Here is a 22,646-nt window from a genome sequence, read left to right on the forward strand (position 1 = left end):
AAAAAGTAATTACGTGCTATTTAATACATACAGTAAAGGGTACAATAAGTAATGATTACATAAACATTAAAAACATTAAATATTATTTTAAAAGCTATCATATATCCTATAGTATAATTTGTGGCTGTAAATATTAATAATATGCATATAACTGTACTCAGTGGCAAAACACTGAATGGTTTAAACTGCAAGATTATGATAATTGTATGTACTAACATTTCATGTTTCTTAATAGTGCCACCTTATTCTAAATGTTTAATTCATTTCTAAGTGTTAATTTCTTTTAAGAAGTAATAGCTCCACAAATAAATTATATACATATATATTATTTTACCCACTGAATTAAATAAAACACTTAAATATAAAAAAAGGAAAATCCATATGTATCTAGAGTTCTAAGCTGTTTAATTTCAGTAAAAATATAACTATTACATGGTTAACAAAAAAAGTAAAGTTTAATATATCGATTAATCACATTTTGATTATAATTGTGATACAAATTACAACAATTTGTAATTACAAATTGACCAACATAAAATAATTACAATATCGAAGAAGAAGAAAGGAAAGAAGGGGAAGAATGAGAAGGAAGGAAAAAGAAAGAAGGGGAAAGAAGGAGAAAGGAGAAAGAAGAAGAAAGAAAGGAAGAGAAAGAAGAAGGAGGAGAAGAAGAAGGAGGAGAAGGAGAAGGAAAAGGAAGAAGGAGAAGATGTTGATGAATCTGCAGCAGCAGCAGAATCATCTGAGGACTGACACTACCCAACTTCAAGAAACAGTATAAAACTACAGTACTCAAAACAGTAAGGTATTGGTGAAAAAGGAGACATATAGATCAATGGAAAAAATGGGATCCCAGAAAGAGACCCAAGCAAATATAATCAACTATGTAAAGGAGCAAATACAATTCAATGGAGAGAGGATTGTCTTTTTAACAAGTGGTCCTGGAACAATTGGACATTCACACACAAAAACATGAATCTAAACATAGATCTTACACATTTCAAAATTAATTCAAGTGAAACATTGATCTAAGTGTAAAACACAAAACTCTAAAACTTCTGCAAAATAACATAGAAGAAAATCCAAGTGACCTTGGATTCAATTATGACATTTTAGATACAAATTTAAAAGCACAATTCATTAAAAAGGTAATTTGGACTTCACTAAAACTAAACATGTTTACTCTGCAAAAGACACTGTTAAACGAATGAAAAGATAAGCCACATACTATTAAAATGTATAAAAAGTATATCTAATAAAGGACTGATATCCAAAATATACAAAGAACTTTAAAAATGCATCCATAAGTAAACAAATAATTAAATTTAAAAATTAGCAAAAGATCTAAACTTTTCCAAGGCAGATATGTCAAACTTTTCTCTAATCTAGACATCTCACCAAAAAAAGGTATACAGAAATAAAATAAACAGATACAAAATTAATATCATACATCATTAGGAACTGCAAACTAAAATAACGAGATGCTACTACACACCTATTAGAATGACTAAAATTCAAACTACTGACTCGCCAAACACTGGTGAGAATGGAGCAACAGAAACTCTCACTTATTGTTGATGGCAATGCAAAATGGCTCAGCCACTTTGAAAGTGAGTTTTTACTTTCAAGTGCTAAACATGGTCTTGCCATACAATCGTCCAATCAAGCTCTTTGGTATTTATCCAAATGAGCTGAATACTTATGTCTCCAGGAAAACCTATGCATGATGTTTCTAGCAGTTGCGTTCATAATTGCCAGAACTTGGAAGAAACCAAGATACTGTTCAATAGGTGAATGGATAAAGAAATTCTGGTACAACCATTCAATTAAATGTTATTCAGCAATAAAAACAGATGAGTTATGAAGTCATGAAAAGACGAGCTGGAACCTTAGATGCATGTTGCTAAGTGAAAGAGGCCAGTCCAAAGAGACTACATCCTGCGTAATTCCCATTATATGACATTCTAGAAAAGGTAAAACTATACTCAGTAAAAAGATCACTGGTTACCAGGTCTTGTGGGAGAAGGAAAGTGAGATAAAGAGGTGGAGCACAAGAGATTTTTTTGGGCTGTGAAACTAAATTGGATCATGTAACAGTAGAAACATGACATTATACACAGGTCAAAACCCATAGAACTATACAATGCAGAGTGAACCCTAATGTAAAGGATGTACTTTACTTAACAATAATCTGTCCATATTAGTTCTTCAGTTGTAACAAAAATAACACAATAATGCAAGATGTTAATAATAGGGGAAACTATAAGGGGAGTGGGGAGAAGGTGTATATGGGAACTCTCTGTACTTTCTGTTCAACTAATCAGTAAACCCAAAACTGCTCTTAAAAATGAAGTATATTATTTAAAAAACAAAACAAAACAAAACAAAACAAAAAAAGACTATTGGACCCAGATGGTAAATATCAATGACAATTTTTCCTAATATATCAAGAGCCAATCCAGTAAAGTCTAATACATTGATTTATTAGTGTCATTTTCTAACTATACATTTTTCTCATGGAAATCGTGTATATGTCTGTGTGTGTATGTGTGTGTGTTTGTCTGTTTATAGTTTATTCAGAAAGTGGAAATACAAAAATTCCAAAATATTGGGCATTAAATATCTAGTCTTTTTTAATAAGAAAGATACCTGTAGCTATCTTTTAAAAATAGACATAAAGTAGAATAAGTTATTAAATTGAAAGTGAAAAATATTAGGTATTAACAAGATGTATATTTTACTTGTCACAGTTATTTATGTCTCATTTGTATCCAGTTTTCTTCTCTATTAGACTGACTTAAAATAATCGAAAAGATTCGCTGACATCTCTACTATGCATTCATTCCATAATTTTGATGTTATGTTTTACTGCCTTTAATGAAATGAATGTTTTAAATAATTTTAAAACTTCCAAAAGTTGTATGCATGTGTACTTGATGATAAGCTTAATTAGGAAATTTGAGAGTATGTTATGTTAATTTTATATATACATTTATTGACTTTCAATTTGGAATTCCCATTCATGAATATATATATCCTCTTCAATGAGTTTTAATAACACACACACAAATTGTTATATACTATTGATAATGCAAAAATGGCACAAAACAACATTTTGAATCATTGCCTTTAGATGGTTTAAAATACTTGGTGATTCAATTACTTTTAATAGTTAACGTAATTATTCTTATCCTTTATAAAATAAAAAAAGTCTCATAAGCAAAATGTGCCAGTAATATATACTGTTGGTAATATAATACATAGACGTAACTTCTCTGAAAAAAATTAAAAATTTGTTGGAATCTCAAATAGTGGTCACACTCTAGGCTATCTTTATTGACATAATGAAATGTATCTCTTACTAAACAGCATAGACCTCACCTTATGATTCTAGCATATGTGCCATTTCATTAGCTTTTTGAAATATCTTAGACTCAATTAAAATTCTTCTAAGGCATTCCCAGGCATAAATATGGCATTTTGTTAGTCAAAAGAACAGTTTAGTTCCAAAAAATGTAACCTAAATATAATTTTCATTTCACCTTTCCTGTTCCTTTTATATTCTGTGCCCTTGTACCATATATAATTTGTGGTAGACAAGATAATTAGATAATTAGCATTTCATAAATGAGATGCCAGAGGAGTGAGATATTCTATTTTGAATGCTTCTTGGAACATTCGCCTTCCTATCTGATAAGCCGATATAGCCTGAAACATTTAATGCGTAATACACAGAAAGGTAGTGAAAGCAAAGAGAATATAACTAACACAGGGTGATTTAAAATAAACTGACCTGGGCTAGAGAAATGTACGGGTTTGTGTAGTGTAGACTGCATAAACAAGAACTTCATTATTTTTTATAAGTGAAAAAGGACAGCAGCGAAGAAGACATGGAATAAAGAATCTCTGCTCATATCTGAGAATCAAAAGACGATATAAACAACTGAATTAGCAAACTTTAAACCCATCTGTATTGAATATTGTCTTCTATAATCAGAATCTTATTTTTAATCAATTTCATTGTTTTGGAACTAAAGGGAGAACTGATCAAGCATATTAATTGGTCCAGAAAAGTAACAAAAAAGTACAGGGAAGAATTTAGTTTCTCTGGGCACAAAGTATTTATCTTTAAAAGAGAGTAAGGAAAGGAATGAATCTCTTTAGAAATAGTTCAATACATTTAAAAAATGTAAGTTTTAAGAGAAAATGGATTGACTTTATTAGTCATTTGCATGGTAACTAGAATAGAGATATAATCATCAAGAAGGTAAAGGTCAGTACTGTCAATTGACCATTTAACCCCTTAAAAAGACATAATTTTAGTAACAATTGGACCCACACGTTTTTCTGTTATTTTAAATATACATGATACATTTCTTATTTTCATTCATTATTAACCTAATTAATTTCATTTAAACACAATTTTAACACATCAGCTTCTCTCCCTCTCTTCCTTCCTCCCTTCCTTCAGCCATTCATTCCTTCCTTTCCTTGATGCTCAGATCGAATTGTTTGTGTGTACATGCAGGATCTCCTCTACAAGCTATTTTAACTATTTATTGCTTTAAACATTAATAACCTTCATGTGTAAATAGTGACTCATTTTTATAGGCAAAGCCCAGTACTGTTAAAGGAAGTACTAAACAAACATTAATGATAGCATAAGATTTCATGATGAGATGAATTATATATAAAATGCTCTTTACTATTCACACATTTTAAAATTTCAACTCTTATTTTCTATATTTTCAGTTCTTTGTTACAGTATTAAAATGCTTTTCAGGAAAAAAACACAACAGTCTGACATATTTTAGTTTTCTGTCCCTTGCGCTTTTCATTTTCATTAAGAGTTTTAAAATGTAATTTCTGTCAATGATACATACAGAAAATGAATATTCAGTCATTTTCTTCTTTTCTGTGTTTTGTGTAATTTCTATGAGTGCAGATATATTATTTCGTACTGAGATTTAAATAATATCTGACTCATACAGATTTGTTCTTTCTAAAAATTAACTCACAGATAAAAGTTATGTCTTACAAAGAAATCTTGTGTCGAAAATGTGAGGAGCAAATCTGAGTTTTTATTGATTAATTTTTTTAAAGTGCTTTTGCGCACCGGCTCAGTTGTGAAGCTTGCTCTTCCCGATTATGTAAAATCTGCAGGTATTTGTGATTCACCTGTGAAAGTTCTGCTTTTCATTTTCTTAAGTTTCAGTTTTAAAAGAAATCTCTTTCATCATAGTGGCAGTATTTAAATGTATGATTAATATTTTATTTTTAAAAACGCTCTATTTTACAGGCTAGATTCATATAAATTGTATATCACAAGGTTATAGACTTAACACAGTTAAGCTCTTGAACTATAATTCCTCCTGCTATACTTTTTTCGTTATACTCTTGGCATTGTATGCTTAACTTTAATTTTCTTATTGCTCACCAAACTTAGGTTTCTACAATATCACAGGATTTTTATTTCAGAGGTAGTCATAGCTGTTTCCATTATTGTAGGAATATATATTTATTCTTTTGACTTACCACTGAAAACAATCTCATCTCTGTGGATCCGAAATGCTAAATGTTCCTCCATTTGGGCCAGCCTTTTAGGATTTTCATCACAAGAACATTGTCAGACAATGGAGAACTACTAAACTTACGCTCCATAAATCCTACATTAACCCATCTTTTTCCTTTCCAAGCCTGAGCTCTACTTTCCCTCTTCTCATTCATGGAAAGTTCCATATTATCTAGATTACACATGTGGATCTATGTGCAGCCATGATCTACTGTCCCCAGAAACAACCATTGAGATGCTATTACCATTATTCTGAGATCTTTATGAAGACCCCATGGATTTGCTCCATTTGCTCTAATTTTGATGCTCACTGTTGCTCAATGTCTCCTTTCCACCCTCCACTCATTTAATCTCTGGGGAATGTTCTGCATGCTTAAAGAAACATTTAGCACTATCATCAGTTAGTTTTAATTAACTTCACATACTTGAATGATGATATGCTAGATGCTAGGAAAATAATTTAAATAGATCTGGTTTCTGCTTCTGGCCATTTACATATTAAACTGTGATAGAATGAGATGCTATTTTTAATTGGCTAGCCATGAAAAGTGTAACTTTTTAATGTAAAACTTCCTTTAAAATTAGATAATTCAATTGCCTTCCTCCATGAATTTTTACTTATTCATACATATTGAAATATGGTTAATAGCTAAAATGCTCAAGAATTGTATAATACTTCCATTTTGGATTTCCAAAGTCATGAAAATGACCTTGGCAGCTGACATACAGGCTAAAATATTCTCAACAAACAATTTTCCAGAATGTATAGAGTAATCAAATAAAGGTAGTCTGTGACTGGGGCGTGGAATAAAACAAGGACAAGTTCATCTTATGACCAGGAGTGAAACCAGACAGAGGCCAGGACCCTCGATGTCCACAAAAGTTTGCGTAATTAACTATTGTTTCTTTATAATAACGAACCTACAATATTTTCATTTTTAGCTAAAGTTACTCATACACTCATCATTGACATGCTCTTAATTCTGAGAACACACAATCCAGAAGCACAAGCCTAACTCCTATAACAAGTCTCTTCTCACTGTTTCTTACCTCCATCCAGAGATTCATCTGCTATGTTTTCTCCTTAGCCATAGCAACTTAAAATAAATATAGCTTTGCTTAACTATTGGTAGACTTTTGTTGATCTGTGACTGGCAGTGGTCTTCATAGTTCTTATGACTGATTTTTATTGTTTTATTTAATTATATGTTGGAATTTACAGTTAACTAAGTAGTCAACTATTATTTTAAATTTAGTTTTATTTTGCTTTGTAGGTAAATATTAAAGAGTTTAAATTAAAATACTGTTGATCCCGGTCCTTTAAAAATATTGTTACACGGCCAGGCGCGGTGGCGCCCACCTGTAATCCCAGCGCTTTGGGAGGCCGAGGTGGGCGGATCATCTGAGGTCAGGAGCTCAAGACCAGCCTGACCAACATGGAGAAACCCCATCTCTACTAAAAAGTACAAACCAAAAATGAGCCAGGCATGGTGGTGCGCATGCCTGTAATCCCAGCTACTCGGGAGGCTGAGGCAGGAGAATTGCTTGAACCTGGGAGGTGGAGTTTATGGTGAGCTGAGATCGCGCCATTGCACAGCAGCCTGAGCAACAAGAGAGCAAAACTCCATCTCAAAAAAAAATAATAATTATAATTATATATATATAGTTTTAAAAAATTGTATTTTGGGAGACCCACGGATGTAAGAAAAAGAAATAGAAAAAGGAAGGCAATTGACATTTATTCAGTCTATTGAATGCCATCAACTTGACTTAAGTTCAAGGAATTAATTCTCTAGCTTATTATCACATCCCTACAGGGACGACTCCTCTAGTTTATAATCAAAGCTCAACCAGTTTCAGTAATTTTCCTGAAGCCAAAATACAAATCAATGTCCAAATTGACAGATAATCTCCATTTGGGCTCTACAGTATGCTTCTTTCTGAATTTGCTTTAAGGAGAATAGGAGTAAATTACTAAAACTAACCTAATTGAAATCATTTAAACATTATACTATTTTCAATAACTACTAAACTGAGAATAATTTTAAAAACAATAAGCATATTATAGTCAGCTTTATATTTTCCATATAAAAAGTAACCAAAAAATTCTAGTTCACCTGGCAATTCTCCCATCTTTTCTCCTAACACTCTGTAGTTTTCTCCTAGTCCACTCTACCCCGGTATCACTGGCACCCTTGCTATTCCTAGAAATAAAAACAGTAAACGTGCTACCTCGGGGTCTTTGTGCTTGCCCTTCCCTCTGCATTACACCAACACACATAGTCGCTTTCCGTAATCTCCATTTCCGTCTCTTGACTGCCCTCCTCTCCTTTATTTTCCTTGCTGCCATGTGCTTATCAATATGTACTTAGTACTTACCAATATGTAACATGTGATATGTTGCATTTATTTATTTATTTTCATCCCTACCTAGAATGGATGCTGTAAGAGAAATGAAGTTTGTTGGTGATAGTGGAGGTGATTATTTTGACACTTTGGAGACAAACTCAATTTGTGTTTTTGTTTGTTTTGGTCACTGCTGTAACCCAAGTGCGCAAAACAATGCCTATTACATAGTAGCCGCTGAAAAATGTTGTTGAATAAATAAATGAAAACAAAATGCAATGAAACATATTGAAACAGTACTTAGAGTTTAGCATTTTAGGATTTGATGTAATTGCGTATCACATACACATTCTAAGCTCAAGCTATAATTTTGTCACAAATAGAAAGAGAAAACAAAATCTTCATTACCTAGAAAATCCAATACTGCCATTTAGAGCATGTTATCTCCCATACCTAGAAAATCCAATACTGCAATTCAGAACATGTTATCTCCTATCCTCTATTCTTTTATATTTTATTTCACATATTTCAATGCATTCATTTTTATTTTGATTAGTATATATAATTGTCTACTAAAACCTTGCTAAGTACTAAAACTGCCATGATCACAAGTTGGCTAGTTGTGTGACTCAGCCTCTGTAGTCTTCAGAATCCTTGTGTGTATCTTGTGACTAATGAGAGTAACTACTCGGGGCAACTCTTAGTAAATGAGAACTCAATGACATGATACCAGCACAACATTTAGCACTGCCCCGGTCTATTAGATTCACAAAATTAATTTTGTTCTTATTGATTGTGAATAATGATGATGAAGAAAACATAATAAATATGCTCCTATATTCATACAACATTAGTATATACCACATAGAAGGTAAAACTAGTCTAATTTTAAAAAGCATAGCTGAGAAGCCACATTTGCATAGGATAAAGTTATTTTAATATAACACTGTTCATCAAGGCCCTCTCAGATTACCAATTCTCAGTGATTTTGCCCAAATTACCACTTTTTCTCCCCCACCCTTACATGCACACCTACATAAAGCCACAGTTTGAAACATAGGGGTATTAACCTTATACATATCCTTCATTGCTCCTCACTGTTACGAATGGAACTCAGGCAAGGAGTGTTTTCCTTTGAATCTGATTAATACTAGTGAGTGTAGTTTTACTTCATTTTGCTGTGGATTTTACTGCACCTTTGCTAGGACTTCAGGTAGTTTTGAAATGATTTTAGATGCAGATGAAGAGATTTGCTGCAGAGATAAAGGAGGGGGAAGTAGTGTTTACTTACAGTGTATTTCTAGCACCTGCATGGCTACCTGAGGGGTGGCATTGAGGGATTCATGATCTACTCTGCAGATGACCGCCACTCCATCATCACTCCGGTCCACTCGGAAGTCCAGTGTGCTGCTGACAGTGAATGTCTTGCGATTTGCATCCTCTTCTTTTAAATATTTTACATCTGAAAATAAAATATGAGTTTTAAAATGTGACACCTTTCAAAATAAAACAGATTGCATTTATTCAAGATAATGGAAACACCTTCTCCCTATCTTTATCAATTTTTAAGAAGCAAATATTTGTGATTTTAACATTTAATCTATTTCAATTCAATTAAATAAAATATACATACTTTAAAATAAATTCTAAGGGTTAGATCCAGAAATACAATAAAAGGGTAGGACGCAGCAATTTTATTTCTTTGGTCTCAGGCTTACTTAGCTTATAATCCGTCACAAGATACTCTTACATACTCCATTAAAACAATGTATATCATCTTACAAAAGTAGTCTTTCTTTTCTCTTAGCTATAAGTTTTACTAAAACATAATCTTAATTTTCTGAGCCACAAGCACAATTGGGAAGGGCAAATTTACAACCATACGGCTATGCCTAAAAGAAAGCACAATGCATTTGAAATATAACTTTAATATGAACAATGTGAGGTGAACATAAATTGCTAAAGAATACTTAGGATGAGAAAGTTGTCATCTTTGGAAAGAAAAGGAGCACAGTCATCTGAATATTTTGAATACTTAAGTATATATTTGCAGTGAAATTTACATTGAGATGAATGCTCTTCACTTGGCTGAGGAATTTATTTCAGCATGAATAAGAGTACTTTCTACAAGATGTGAATTCATTTATCGATATTTAAACTTGCTGTGCATGATTTAGATCCATCGTTAAATGGTGCACTAAAGGATTATTTGTTCTCTGTGGAAAAGAAGTTTAATAATACTTAATTTGTAATTTCTCAAGTCTGAAGTAGCTGATAAGAAGAGGACGATTTTAAAGGTTTAGAAATCAAACTGATAGGATAAGGTTAAGGTATCATTATAACAACATCTTAAATGTAGTTGATAGAAAAATGTATTCAATTTTCTTATGCTTTCTGTCATGTTTTTTCATCATTCAGTATCACATAAACTTTGATATTGTCAGGAAATAAGCCCTTTCACATAAAACATTTCATTTTAACACATATTAAGTAATTTATTTTAAAAACATTTTAAAATATATTAATAACAAAAATGAATAAATTCAGTTTCTCAATCTTTGTGCCTTATGCAAAGATTGGATTTGCATGTAATATTTGATTAATAGACATATGCATGGTTCACTATCACTTATTTCAGAAGTATGAATTTACCATATTGAGTGATTTTAAAGATAAATAAAATAACCATTAGTAAAAGATAAAATGGATAGACGTGATATGTCTTGTTCTTGAAAATGTGTTTATATTTGGGTTCACATATTAGGGGAAAATGACCTAATTAAGATTTTTACCTCAAAATGTTTTATGTATGTTAGGCAATTCTGAAGAGTAAGAAAATCTCCAACATTTAGAAAGGAGAACAGAAGCATGAAATCTCAATTCCATCTTTTAACTGAAAGTAAATCATGCAGGATACAGAATTCTATGCAGAATTTTTTATAAAAGTGTGTCTTATGAAATATCTCATTTCATTTTTACTAAAGTCATTTACTAAGATTTTGGCACTTGAAAATTAGGTACAATTCCATTAAAAAATATTAAATAAAGGACACAATGACCTTTCAGCCAAAATATATCAGAACAATTCAGATGCATTTATGATTCTTTGCTTATATTTAAAATATTATAAGGTTCTTTTACTTTTCAGTTTCATAGATTTATACAAATATGTTGCCTCATTTTTACATTTATTTTCTTTTTTTATAACTCTATGACCAGTGTTTACTTGTTCCTAGCTCTAAGCAGTGTCAGAGTAAGAAAATATTGATCTCTTGACAAATGATTTTTATAATTATGCTACACAATATATGAGAAATTACTCCAAAGTATTACTGCTGGTTGTTTACTTTTCATAACAGCTGCACTTTAAGAACTCACACATCTGCTTCTTTTAGCTGTTTCCCTTACAAAAGTAGCATTTAATGTAATATTAATTGGACACATAAAATTTGATAGCAATTATATAAATCATAAAATTTTAATGAACTAATTCAAGTAAAATTTTAAAAAGTGTAAATTTGTTGATTTTAATATTGGCTAACGTGATAGATTTTAGGGTTACCAGAAGCCTTAAGATGAACAGAAAAAACATTGAAAAGAGCCAATCGTAGTATCTTTTCTCATATTTTAGGTTGACTTTCTTCCCCAAAGAAATGAATAGGAAAGATACTTAAAATGTATCTCTACTTTCCCGTTCTATATTTTTAAAATAACAATGCATTACACAGTTATAGAGTCAACAGAAATTTTCTTTACATTGCATAGTTCATTTGTTGATACCATGTGTATCCTTCTTTCAGGTTCTATTCATTTTCCTTTCTTTTGCATGACAGTTATATTACATGGTGATTAAGAATAGCCTTCTCAAAATGCAACCCACATATGATCTTGTTAAAATGCAGATTCTCATTCAGTAGGTTAGGGTGTGGAGTCTGAGAGTCTGCTGCTGGCCCACAGACCATATTTTGAGGAGCAAGAGTATAGTGCAAACATTTGACACTGGAGACATAACTAAAGGTGGACTGGGAATGTTGGCACTTACTCTTCCCATCTTTTTCTCTTTTTCTCTCTCTCGTTATTTTTTAATTGTTCCTCTTCAAAAACTTCCACTGGACATAATACACACACACACACACACACACACACACACACGCACACATATATATCTTCATTTTACATATTTCAAAATATGCACGTCCTATATATTATGTAATGTGTTAATGAAATGACTAGAAAACCTTGAGAACCAACAAGAAACAGAGGAACTTTCAGAATTTCTTTCATAATCCACTTATAATCCACTCCTCCTACTCTCTCTACTAGATCTTCTGGACATTTAAATAGTCAAAACGGTGGTCACTTTTGGTGAATCGGGTGGGAAACTGACTGGGAGAGAATATATTCGGGTTTTCTGGAGTTATGGAAATGCTCTACATCAAAAGGGGTGTGAGTTCATCTACTTTGTAATTTGTGTCAAAATTTTATAGTTAAGATTAGTTCATTTCAATCTGTGTAAATTTTCCCTCAAAAATCACAACTGTAGGCCGGGCGCGGTGGCTCACGCCTGTAATCCCAGCACTTTGGGAGGCCGAGACGGGCGGATCACGAGGTCAGGAGATCGAGACCATCCTGGCTAACACGGTGAAACCCCGTCTCAACTAAAATACAAAAAATTAGCCGGGCGTGGTGGCGGGTGCCTGTAGTCCCAGCTACTCGGGAGGCTGAGGCAGGAGAATGGCGGGAACCCAGGAGCGGAGCTTGCAGTGAACCGAGATCGCGCCACTGCACTCCAGCCTGGGCGACAGAGGAAGACTCCACCTCAAAAAAAAAATAATAATAATAACTGTAAGTTATAGTAATAATTACAATTGAGTGGAGAGTAATTAGAGGGATAGATGAAAAAAATGGCTGAATGTTGATACATTTAAAACTGGGTGATGGCATGCAGTGTCTCATTCTATTACTGTGCTTACTTTGCATATGTCAGAAATTTTTATAATAAAATTTTAAACATAGCAAAAGAAAATTCCTCAAGTATAACTGTTAACGAAAATTAGTTGCCTGAACATTTCTTGGTAAAGTCTCAAGATAAAGGACTTTCTATTAGTTTTTATATTAATCTTTATAAAATTTAAATTGTAGAATAGCAATCTCCTTATATTCAGGAGATTAGATCTTTTGTCTTAGCAAGAACTAAGGTGAAAAGAGAAATAGCAAATGTAAGTTCGAGCGCTGGAGTATCCAAAGTGAATAAATTTAAATGCCTCAAGTTAGGTTAGCTGGGGAATAAATAAATAAATAAATAAGCAGCCAAGATATTTGGGTTTTCTTACATCTAATTTTTTTCACAAAATATATTTCAAGAGATACTTTCATATCTGTCTTTCCTAGCTTTATAATATTAGGCCACCAGGCTCTATATCTAGTTTCTGGCCACTTTTAGACTGAAGTTTTGGAAAAAGAAAATCCTCTTAAGTGAAGTTCCTAGAGAAGTTGCCTTGTCTCCACAGTGATGCTAATATACTTTGAGTAGTATAATCTCAACTACTTTGGTTTATTTGCTTTCTCCACTTTTGCAGTTTTGGTGCTATTTATACAGACTGAAAAAGAACATATCTTCACTTTTTTTTTTTTTGAGACATAGTCTCATTCTGTCACCCAGGCTGGGGTACAGTGGCGTGATCTTGGCCCACTGCAACCTCCGTATCCTAGGTTCAAGCGATTCTGCTGCCTCAGCCTTCTGAGTAGCTGGGATTACAGGTGTGCCACAATGCCCAGCTAATTTTTGCATTTTTTGTAGAGATGGAGTTCGCCACTTTGGTCAGGCTGGTCTCAAACTCCTGACCTCAGGTGATCTGTCCGCCATGGCCTCCCAAAGTGCTGGGATGATCGGTGTGAGCCACCGCGCCCGCCAATACCTTCACTTTTATAATGAAATACTTTCCCCGAATCCTGAAATAGACCTCTTTATCAGCCACCTACCTAGACTAGGCCAGTTCTTTTTAATCCATTCCAAGTTAAATAGACCATACTGGGGACAAGGCAGGATTTAGAAACTGAAACTTCCATGCATTCTCATCACTTGAAGATATCTCTTAGGAATTATGTAGGCTATTAAGTGACATTTCCTATTTGGGTCTTGAAATGAGCAAAACAGCATGGTCTTAGTGTGTCCCAAACAGTTATGCTTATATGGAACTGGAATTTACTATTATTTTCAGAAGTAGGGTTTTTAAAAGTGATTTTTGATGGATAACATGATAGTTTTGGGGGAGAAATCAAGGAATTTAGTCTGAATCCACATTACTGTTGTCAGTGATCCTTTAGTGATTTTTTGCCATAGCCAGTGAGCTAGATTCATGACCTCATCTCATAGAGAACAGAAAATGTACGCATTACATGAGAGTTGGCTTTATTGTCAAAAATTAGGAGTGAATGAAATCAGTGGAGAACTGGACATGTGTAATTACTGCTTCATAGTTCTGCAAATCAAACTTCCGAAAACTAAATACAACTTCCCCATTCTTTCTTTCCTAACTGACCTAAAGTAACTATGTCTGGCTAACTCATTCAGTAACTTCAATGCATACTTTAAAGGTAATTTGTCTTAGAGGAAATGTCAATACTTTTTTGTGTGTATCTTAAGGTTAAATGTTCAAAGATATTTTACAAAACACTTTTCTTTAATGATCAACCAAAGCTTTTCATTTTGTATTTGTTTTAAACTGTCTCTAGACCAAACATAACAAGACTGTATTTTATATTGTGTAACTTTAAAGTCTAGTAACCACATTCATCTGTGCACTGAAAAGACCTCAAACAAATTTTGAGGCAAATCTCATTCTTGCTTTGAGCACCCCTTCATACAACTCCTGTCTGAAATAGGGTAGATTTTTTAAAGTCCTTATAATTTTCAACTTTTTTAAGGAAGTACTAGTCATAATCCTGGTTCTAAACTGACTCTTACAGGTATGGCCCCACCATTAATTTGCAACATGGATAACCATCCCACTTAGCAAGGAATAGTACTGAAATTCAGCTCTTCTTAATAGATCTGAAAAGGTCAGATGAGAAAAACAATGTTTATGGAGGATTATTAAGAGGAGATACTTCATTTATCTAAATATCAAAGTCTGTTTTTCAGTTTACCCTGACAAGTAAAATGTCAATGCTTCTCATAAAATGTATCTTAAATGTTATTTCCCAGATCTACATTCAGAGGTGCTACAAGAACCAGGTATATTACCTGGAGCTCTGTATTTGTCTACATGAGAATGTCCTTTCTCCTCAAATATATTTAAAATGATGTTTTATTGCATGTCAAAAATACAATAAAATGTGGCAGAAAATTATTTTTAAGTCTATTCAGTAGAATGAGCTTTAAGAAAATAAAAATATCTATGCATTTGAGCAATTTCTGTAGCAGCAGGAAAGTGAGACTTCTTTGAAACATCTATGATGATGCAATTTTCTGGTAATCAAACTATTTGTTTCATAAAGTCCTGCAGCATTCAGCACATGTAAGAATAAGCAACTGTCCCTCATCTACCTGTAGTGACATTGAATAAATGAATCACTTGCATCAGTAAAACATTGTGAAATGCTAAGTTTCTGAATATATTACAATATTTCTATGTACCATGTACTACCAGAGTTTTTAAAAGGATTTTTCAACAAGTTACCTTGTATTCTGAGAATCACATCATTTAAAAATTAAAATTACCCATTCGGACGTTCACAAGGTTCAGTATAAATTATGTATTCATAAAATAAAGGTTAGATTAAATTTTAACTTTGTTATTTTCGTTTTACTATTTTCTTTTCTTTTCATTCTTTCTCTTCCTTCTGCTCCCTTTTCTTTCCTCTGCAGAAATTCCTAATTTTATATATCTCTATAGTTTTACAGCCAGCATCTAAGACAGTATCTGAAACATCATAGATGCTTAATAAGTATGTTTTCAATTCATTAAAATAATGGTTGCAATCAGCCAGGTAAAGCTTCTTTTCCTTCTAGTAAATAGATTTGTTCCATGTCAGTATGTATAATTTGGGGACAGTTGTCAGTCTTTAATTGATTGTCTTTGTAGTATATATCTTTTTAAATCGTCTCATCAGTTTCTGTATTGGAAGAGTACAAAATCTAGAGGGATATGACAAAATATCTGGAATCAGACAGACTAACTGTTTTATTTTATTCAGATCTGTATTTGCCCTTTGTTTGTCAGTTCTGTCTTTGCTATTTTCCACAACCATTGTAATTCTCACTGCAGACCACTGTAATTCTCACTGCAGACCACTGTAATTCTCACTGCAGACCATTGTAATTCTCACTGCAGACCACTGTAATTCTCACTGCAGACCAACTAGATTAGAGTCCCATTTATCGAACTTCCTCAAGTAGGCAGTTCAGGCATTTAACCATAGACAACAGGCGGAAGAAAGGAGATTGGCAATATCACTAAAGAGAAAAAAATTAAATGGAAAATTACCAAGTTAAAAATATACCTAGCTGTTAAATCTTTTCAATTCATACATATTTTTCCATATAAATTTTACAAGGAAAAGGGGAATAACATTACTAAACATTATCTATACTTACTTACAGGGAAAATAAAATTATAAAATAATTACATCTCCTATAGAGGCAAAAAATAAAGACATTTTTTGAATATAAAATAAGAAAATACAGATTTTATCTATGAAAAATTAGCAGGAAGTGAGAGACAAAAGGATATGTAAACATAAAGAGAGGAATATTTTTTAAGGAGATAAATTAGAATAATTTACGAGTCAATATCGTGAAAATATATGACTACGAAAAAGAAATTGGGGGCAACTCCTGAACATCATGCTAAATAAGTAGCTCTGCAGACTTTCTCTCCAGTTAAACAACCATAACTAGTGAAAACTATTTTAAAACACACATACATATTTCAGGTCTCTGAAAATTGTGCTAAGGGCGTATAGCAAATGAACAAATAATTATTTTAAAAAACTAGAATTGTTAGTAAGAACAGATAGAGTCTGTGGTATTTGAACCATGCCTTGCTCCCTAATTCAACCTCATCCCCAACTCTGCATGAGGAAAACCAGGTAGATGTACCCAAGGTGGAGATCCATGTTTCCCCAACCAAGGACTACGGTCCTTTCCAGAAGAGGCAGGCAGCCAGCATTTCTTATTTCACTCATTATTACTCTTGGTTGCAGAGCCAAAATTCCAGGTGGTGTGGCTGAAAGGTTGGGGCTGTCTTCTTTCTCCCAGTCCCTGCTCATATGCCAAGAATAAAGGGATGCCAATAGCTCTCACTTTAGCTCACTCATAGAGGGGAAATTTCAATCCAGAAGAGACAAAAGAAGAAGACCAGAAGCTACCACCATTTTGCCCAGGGAAGAAGCCAGCTATAACAGGGAAGTGTTTTTCTGAACCTCTCTCTAAGGGAACCAAACATTTGGAACAGAGCTGGGGGAAGTTCAAAGTGGAGACTTTGGAGGAAAGCAAGTAAGAGAGCCCTTGTGTCTAGATGAGATAAGCACACTAAACCACAGACCATCTAGTTTATAAAAGAAAACCAGAGAAAGAGACAACTAGCAAGGGCCTTCCTGTCATCACAGGTTAGAGAAAATCTCAAAGACTGGCCTCAAGAAAAAACAAAACAAAACAAAAAAACCCAGCAAAGGATTCTGGATTTAAATAGATCAAGCTATGGAACACCTTATGCACATAGCATTATTGAAAACAGTAGTGCAACCAGTTGGCAAACAATGAAGGAGAATTACTGGGTGTGATACTAACATAAGCAGAGAGCTTAACAGAGACGATAGGAAAGAAAGACATTCAGTGAGAGTCCTACTGAAGCCATTATCATCCTAGGGTGACTGTGCACGTGCCAAAGCCTGTGCTTCCTGAGGAATGACCTCAGAGACTTCACACTGCAATAGAAATAGCTCCCCCAAATCAATAAACAATAAGCCAACCAAAACAGGTACTTTTACAAAGGAACTCCAAAAAAACAAGCAACTCCTTTGACAATTGACTTTTCATCAAAACTGATAAAGGTCAGAAGGTAGTTGGGTAGCATATCCCAAGTGCTAAAAGAAGGAAAAAATGTCAAATAAGAACCTTACATCCAGTAAAATTATTTTTCAAAATGAAGGTGAAATAAAATATTTTTCAGGTAAACAAAATCTAAGAGAAGTTATTAAAGCAGTCCTGCCTTATAAGAAGTGTTAAAGAAAGTTGGGCTAAAGAAAGTGATCTCAGATAGTTAAACAACAACAACAACAAAGCACCAGTAAAGGTAATTTCATCATTAAAAAGAGGTTAAAATGGCGTGTTTCTTCTCTTTTCTTCTCTTAAGTGATTAAAAAATAAGAAGAAGAACAAAGATTCTTCAGGAAAACAAAATTAATGATATAAAACAATTATTTACCATTGTATTACAGGGTCTATAACATATGAAAACGCAATATATTTGACAATAACAGGACAACGGAAGTGGATAAAAGTAAGTTTTTATCCTGTTTCCTGAAAGTAGTCATTATATAAAAAGTCTTCCAAGGTAATCTTCCAAGAAAATAACTAATCTTACTTTTCTGTCACATTTTCCATCACAAAATCATAAGGAAATGATTTTAGGTGGTAACTTGAATTTGCAGGAAGAAATTAGGAGAATTAAAAACATATATAATATGTTTCATGTGACAAATTGTAGGTACTTGCTATTCTTGCTTTACTCAGCTTCATTAAAGACATAACAGTATATGAAGTAGTAGTTGTAACCATGTATTGTTGTGTTTTTAACATATTAAAATGTAATATGTTTAACAACAATACTACAAAAATGGGAGAAAGAGCAAACAGCTATATTGTAGTAACATTTCTATATCTTCTGAATTAGGTTATTATGAATCTGATTTAGATTCTGATAAGTTAAGATATATGATATGCCTGAGAGCATCTACTAAAAATATAATTCAAAACAAAGTGAAAATTGTTACAGGAATTAAAATGTTAAACTAGAAAATATTTACTTAATATAGCATAAAGTAGTAAAGAAGGAATATAAAACAAAAATGACATGAAACATAGAAGATAAATGTAAAATCATGGATGAAAATAAACCTATATCAATTATTATAATATCATACATGGAAATTAACCAATATTGATTATAAGATTACATGTAAGTTGATTAAAATTCAATCAAAAGCAGAGATTATAAAACTGGATTTCTTAAATGATCAAAATATATGCTTTCTACAGGAGACACACTTTAGATTTGAAGATACAAATGGACTGAAAATAAAAGGATGAAAAAGAATATATGATACAAACAGCAAGCAAGAGAAAGTTAGAGTGACTATACTAATAGCAGCCAAAGCAGATTTTAAAATAAAATATGTTATTAAAATAATGGAAATCATTTCAAAATGATAGAAAAGACCACCCATTAGAAAGATATAACAATTATAAATACATATACATCTACGTAAAGAGAGCACCTAAGGTATATGAAGCAGAAACCATTTAGAGCAGCAATATTATTCTTAGGAATATATTCAAGAGAATTGAAAGCATATTTCTACACAAAACCTTGCACCTAAATTTTTATAGCAGAGTTTAAAATAATAGCCCCAAAGCATAAAAACTCAAATGTACATCAACTAATGAATGTATAAATAACATATGGAATATGCATACAATGATATATTATTTGGCAATTATAAAGAATAAAGTACTGATATATGCTACAACGCAGATGATATTAGTCTGTGCTAAGCTAATCACAAAAAACACATATTACATATTTTTGTAGATGAAATGTCCACAGTAGGCAAATTTATACAGACAGAAAGTAGATTTGTGGTTACTTAGAGTTGGGGTGGAGACAGTTGGGGGAAAGTTAGGAGTTATCATTAATAGGTTTCTTGTAGAATCATAAAAGTTTAAAATTGATTGTGGTGAGTGTTTCATAGTTCTGTGAATTTATTTAAAAACTGTTAAATTGTATACTTTACATGAATTTGATGACATGAATTATATCTAAATAATGTTGCTATGTGAAAATAAATAAACAGAGCTAACAACATGTTTGGCTTCAATTTGGGAGGTATACAAATAACACTTTAAACTTAGAATTATTGATGGAAGAGAAAAATGTGACGGGAAGTAAGATTGGTTATTCTCTTGGAAGGTTACCTTGGAAGACTTTTTATATAATGACTACTTTCAGGAAACAGAGCATTTTGTTTCCAAACTAGTAAATAAAATAGTAGACAGTGAATGCACTTGAACTTCATGATTCAACTGTAACCTATACTATAACATAATATAAGTAAAATAATCTATCTCAATCAACTTCCCATTACCAACACAAATGGAAGGTAATTTACCAACTCATTTAGATACTGCTGGCCGGGCGCGGTGGCTCAAGCCTGTAATCCCAGCACTTTGGGAGGCCGAGACGGGTGGATCACGAGGTCAGGAGATCAAGACCATCCTGGCTAACACGGTGAAACTCCGTCTCTACTAAAACTACAAAAAACTAGCCGGGCGAGGTGGCGGCGCCTGTAGTCCCAGCTACTTGGGAGGCTGAGGCAGGAGAATGGCGGGAACCCGGGAGGCGGAGCTTGCAGTGAGCTGAGATCCGGCCACTGCGCTCCAGCCTGGGCGACAGAGCGAGACTCCGTCTCAAAAAAATAAATAAATAAATAGATACTGCTACACTAAGATGTCAATTTGATTACATTGTGAAAAACTGGATCCAATGTCTTTTTATGTTTGTTTGTTTTTGTTTTGTTTTGTTTTTTGAGATGGAGTTCTGCTCTTGTCACCTAGGCTGGAGTGCAATGGCACCATCTTGGCTCACTGCAATCACCTTGGCTCACTGCAGGTTCAAGCAATTCTTCTGCCTCAGCCTCCCCAGTAGCTGGATTTACAGGTGTGCACCACCACGTCCAGCTAATTATTGTATTTTTCATAGACACAGGGTAATCAAATAATTAATGCGTTAATTTTAGTAAAATATGATTCATAAATTTTGTAAAATATCTTATGCATTCAAAGACGGTCATTAGCCAAAGGTAATGGGAAAAGCTACCTTCTCCCACTATGTGCCACAAGGATCATGAAGTGAATTTCCATGAAAAATCCAAAGTTAAAGAATGAAAGACGTATTTTTCCTCGCATATGAAGAAGCCATAAAGGATTTTTTTGAAATAACCTGAAGACAACTTGAGCAGTAACTAAGTTTCTCCATCACCAGATGAGAGCTGTAGAGTTAGCAAATTTGAATATTTTTGTTATTATAATGTCAGGATTCCTCATGGGTTTCTGAGTGCTAGATGATTAAGGTATGCACTTGCTTTAACCCTTAAATTAAATACATTGATTAACAACATTAATTAAACACAAGTTTAAAAAGAAACAATTTATTTGGTCAATTTCTTGACACTATGTAAAATCCAGAAAAAAAAAAAAAAAAAAAAAAAAGTTTTCATGTGTCTCATGATATACATACCGAAACTTTCTTTTCCATTCCAACAATGTATAAGAATTCGCAACAACACTAAATTCCTGTAACTAAGCATATGATCTTGCGTAGATGAAAATTTCTCATACACAAAACTAAAGCATGATTCATAAAACTAAAATACTATGGTAATACGGCTGAGTGTGGTGGCTCACACCTGTAATCTCAGCACTCTGGGAAGCCAAGGTGGGTAGATCACCTGAGGTCAGGAGTTAAAGACCAGCCTGGTCAAAATGGCAAAACCCTGTCTCTACTAATATTACAGAAAGTAGACAGGCATGTTGGCACACACCTGTAATCCTAGCTACTCGGGAGGCAGAGGTTGCAGTGAGCCAAGACTGTGCCACTGCACTCCAACCTGGGCGACAGAGTGAGCCTCCGTCTCAAAACAAACAAACAAACAAACTATATATATATATATATATATATGCACACACACATATGTGTATATATACATACAGATATATATAATACAATAAATGAATTGGATTTTGTGAAGTAGTACAAACATTTCGGAAAGTTGGCAAGGTCTTTAAAAAATTAAATATATGGCTACCATTTAATTCAGCCAGTCGGCTTCTAGGCATTTGCCTAAGAAAAATGAAAACATATGGGCACACAAAATTTTACCCACAAATGTTCACAGTAGCTTTATTATAACATCTGCAAACTACAAACGACCCGAATGTCCATTACTAGGTAAACGAGTAAATAACTGTGGTGTATATATCCATGCAATAGAATACTACTCAGCAAGAAAACAGAAAAGAAACTGTATGTGTGACATGAATGAGTCTCAAAATATTTATGTTGAGACCAAAAAAAGAAAGATATGTACAGACTCTATAATTCTATTTATGCAAACTGGCAGAAAATGTAAACTGATCTATTGTATCGTAAAGCAGAACAATGGTTTCCTGGGAATGAGGTAGAGGGTGGGCAGAGAAGGTACAGGGAAGATGTTAGAAAGGATATAAATAGACTTTTGGGGATAATAAATACATTTTTTATCTTGTTTGTGGTGATGATTTCACTACTATAGACATTTGTCAAAACTTAATAAATTACAAAATTTAAATATCTATAGATTGATTTTGTCAATTATATCTTAATAAACTTATTTTTAAAATAAATATGAAAAAGTAAAGACTCTCCACGATTTCTGGTGAATATTCTTTCTCCTCTACCACTCATAT

General features: G+C 33.1%; 1 protein-coding gene across 3 annotated transcripts in view; it reads right to left on the minus strand.

Annotated features, from left to right (window-relative positions):
• The window catches only part of CADM2 (cell adhesion molecule 2), a 491,388-nt gene that overhangs the window by 138,760 nt on the left and 329,982 nt on the right, over positions 1-22,646 (minus strand). For all 3 annotated transcript variants that reach the window (XM_017848170.1, XM_017848169.1, XM_017848168.1), the window contains one exon: positions 9,210-9,380. In XM_017848170.1, coding sequence (XP_017703659.1) covers positions 9,210-9,380 — 171 coding nt within the window. The remainder of the gene's footprint in view (positions 1-9,209; positions 9,381-22,646) is intronic.

This window comes from Rhinopithecus bieti, unplaced genomic scaffold (genome assembly GCF_001698545.2).
Source record: "Rhinopithecus bieti isolate Rb0 unplaced genomic scaffold, ASM169854v2 scaffold_29976, whole genome shotgun sequence".
NCBI classification, from domain to species: Eukaryota; Metazoa; Chordata; class Mammalia; order Primates; family Cercopithecidae; genus Rhinopithecus; species Rhinopithecus bieti.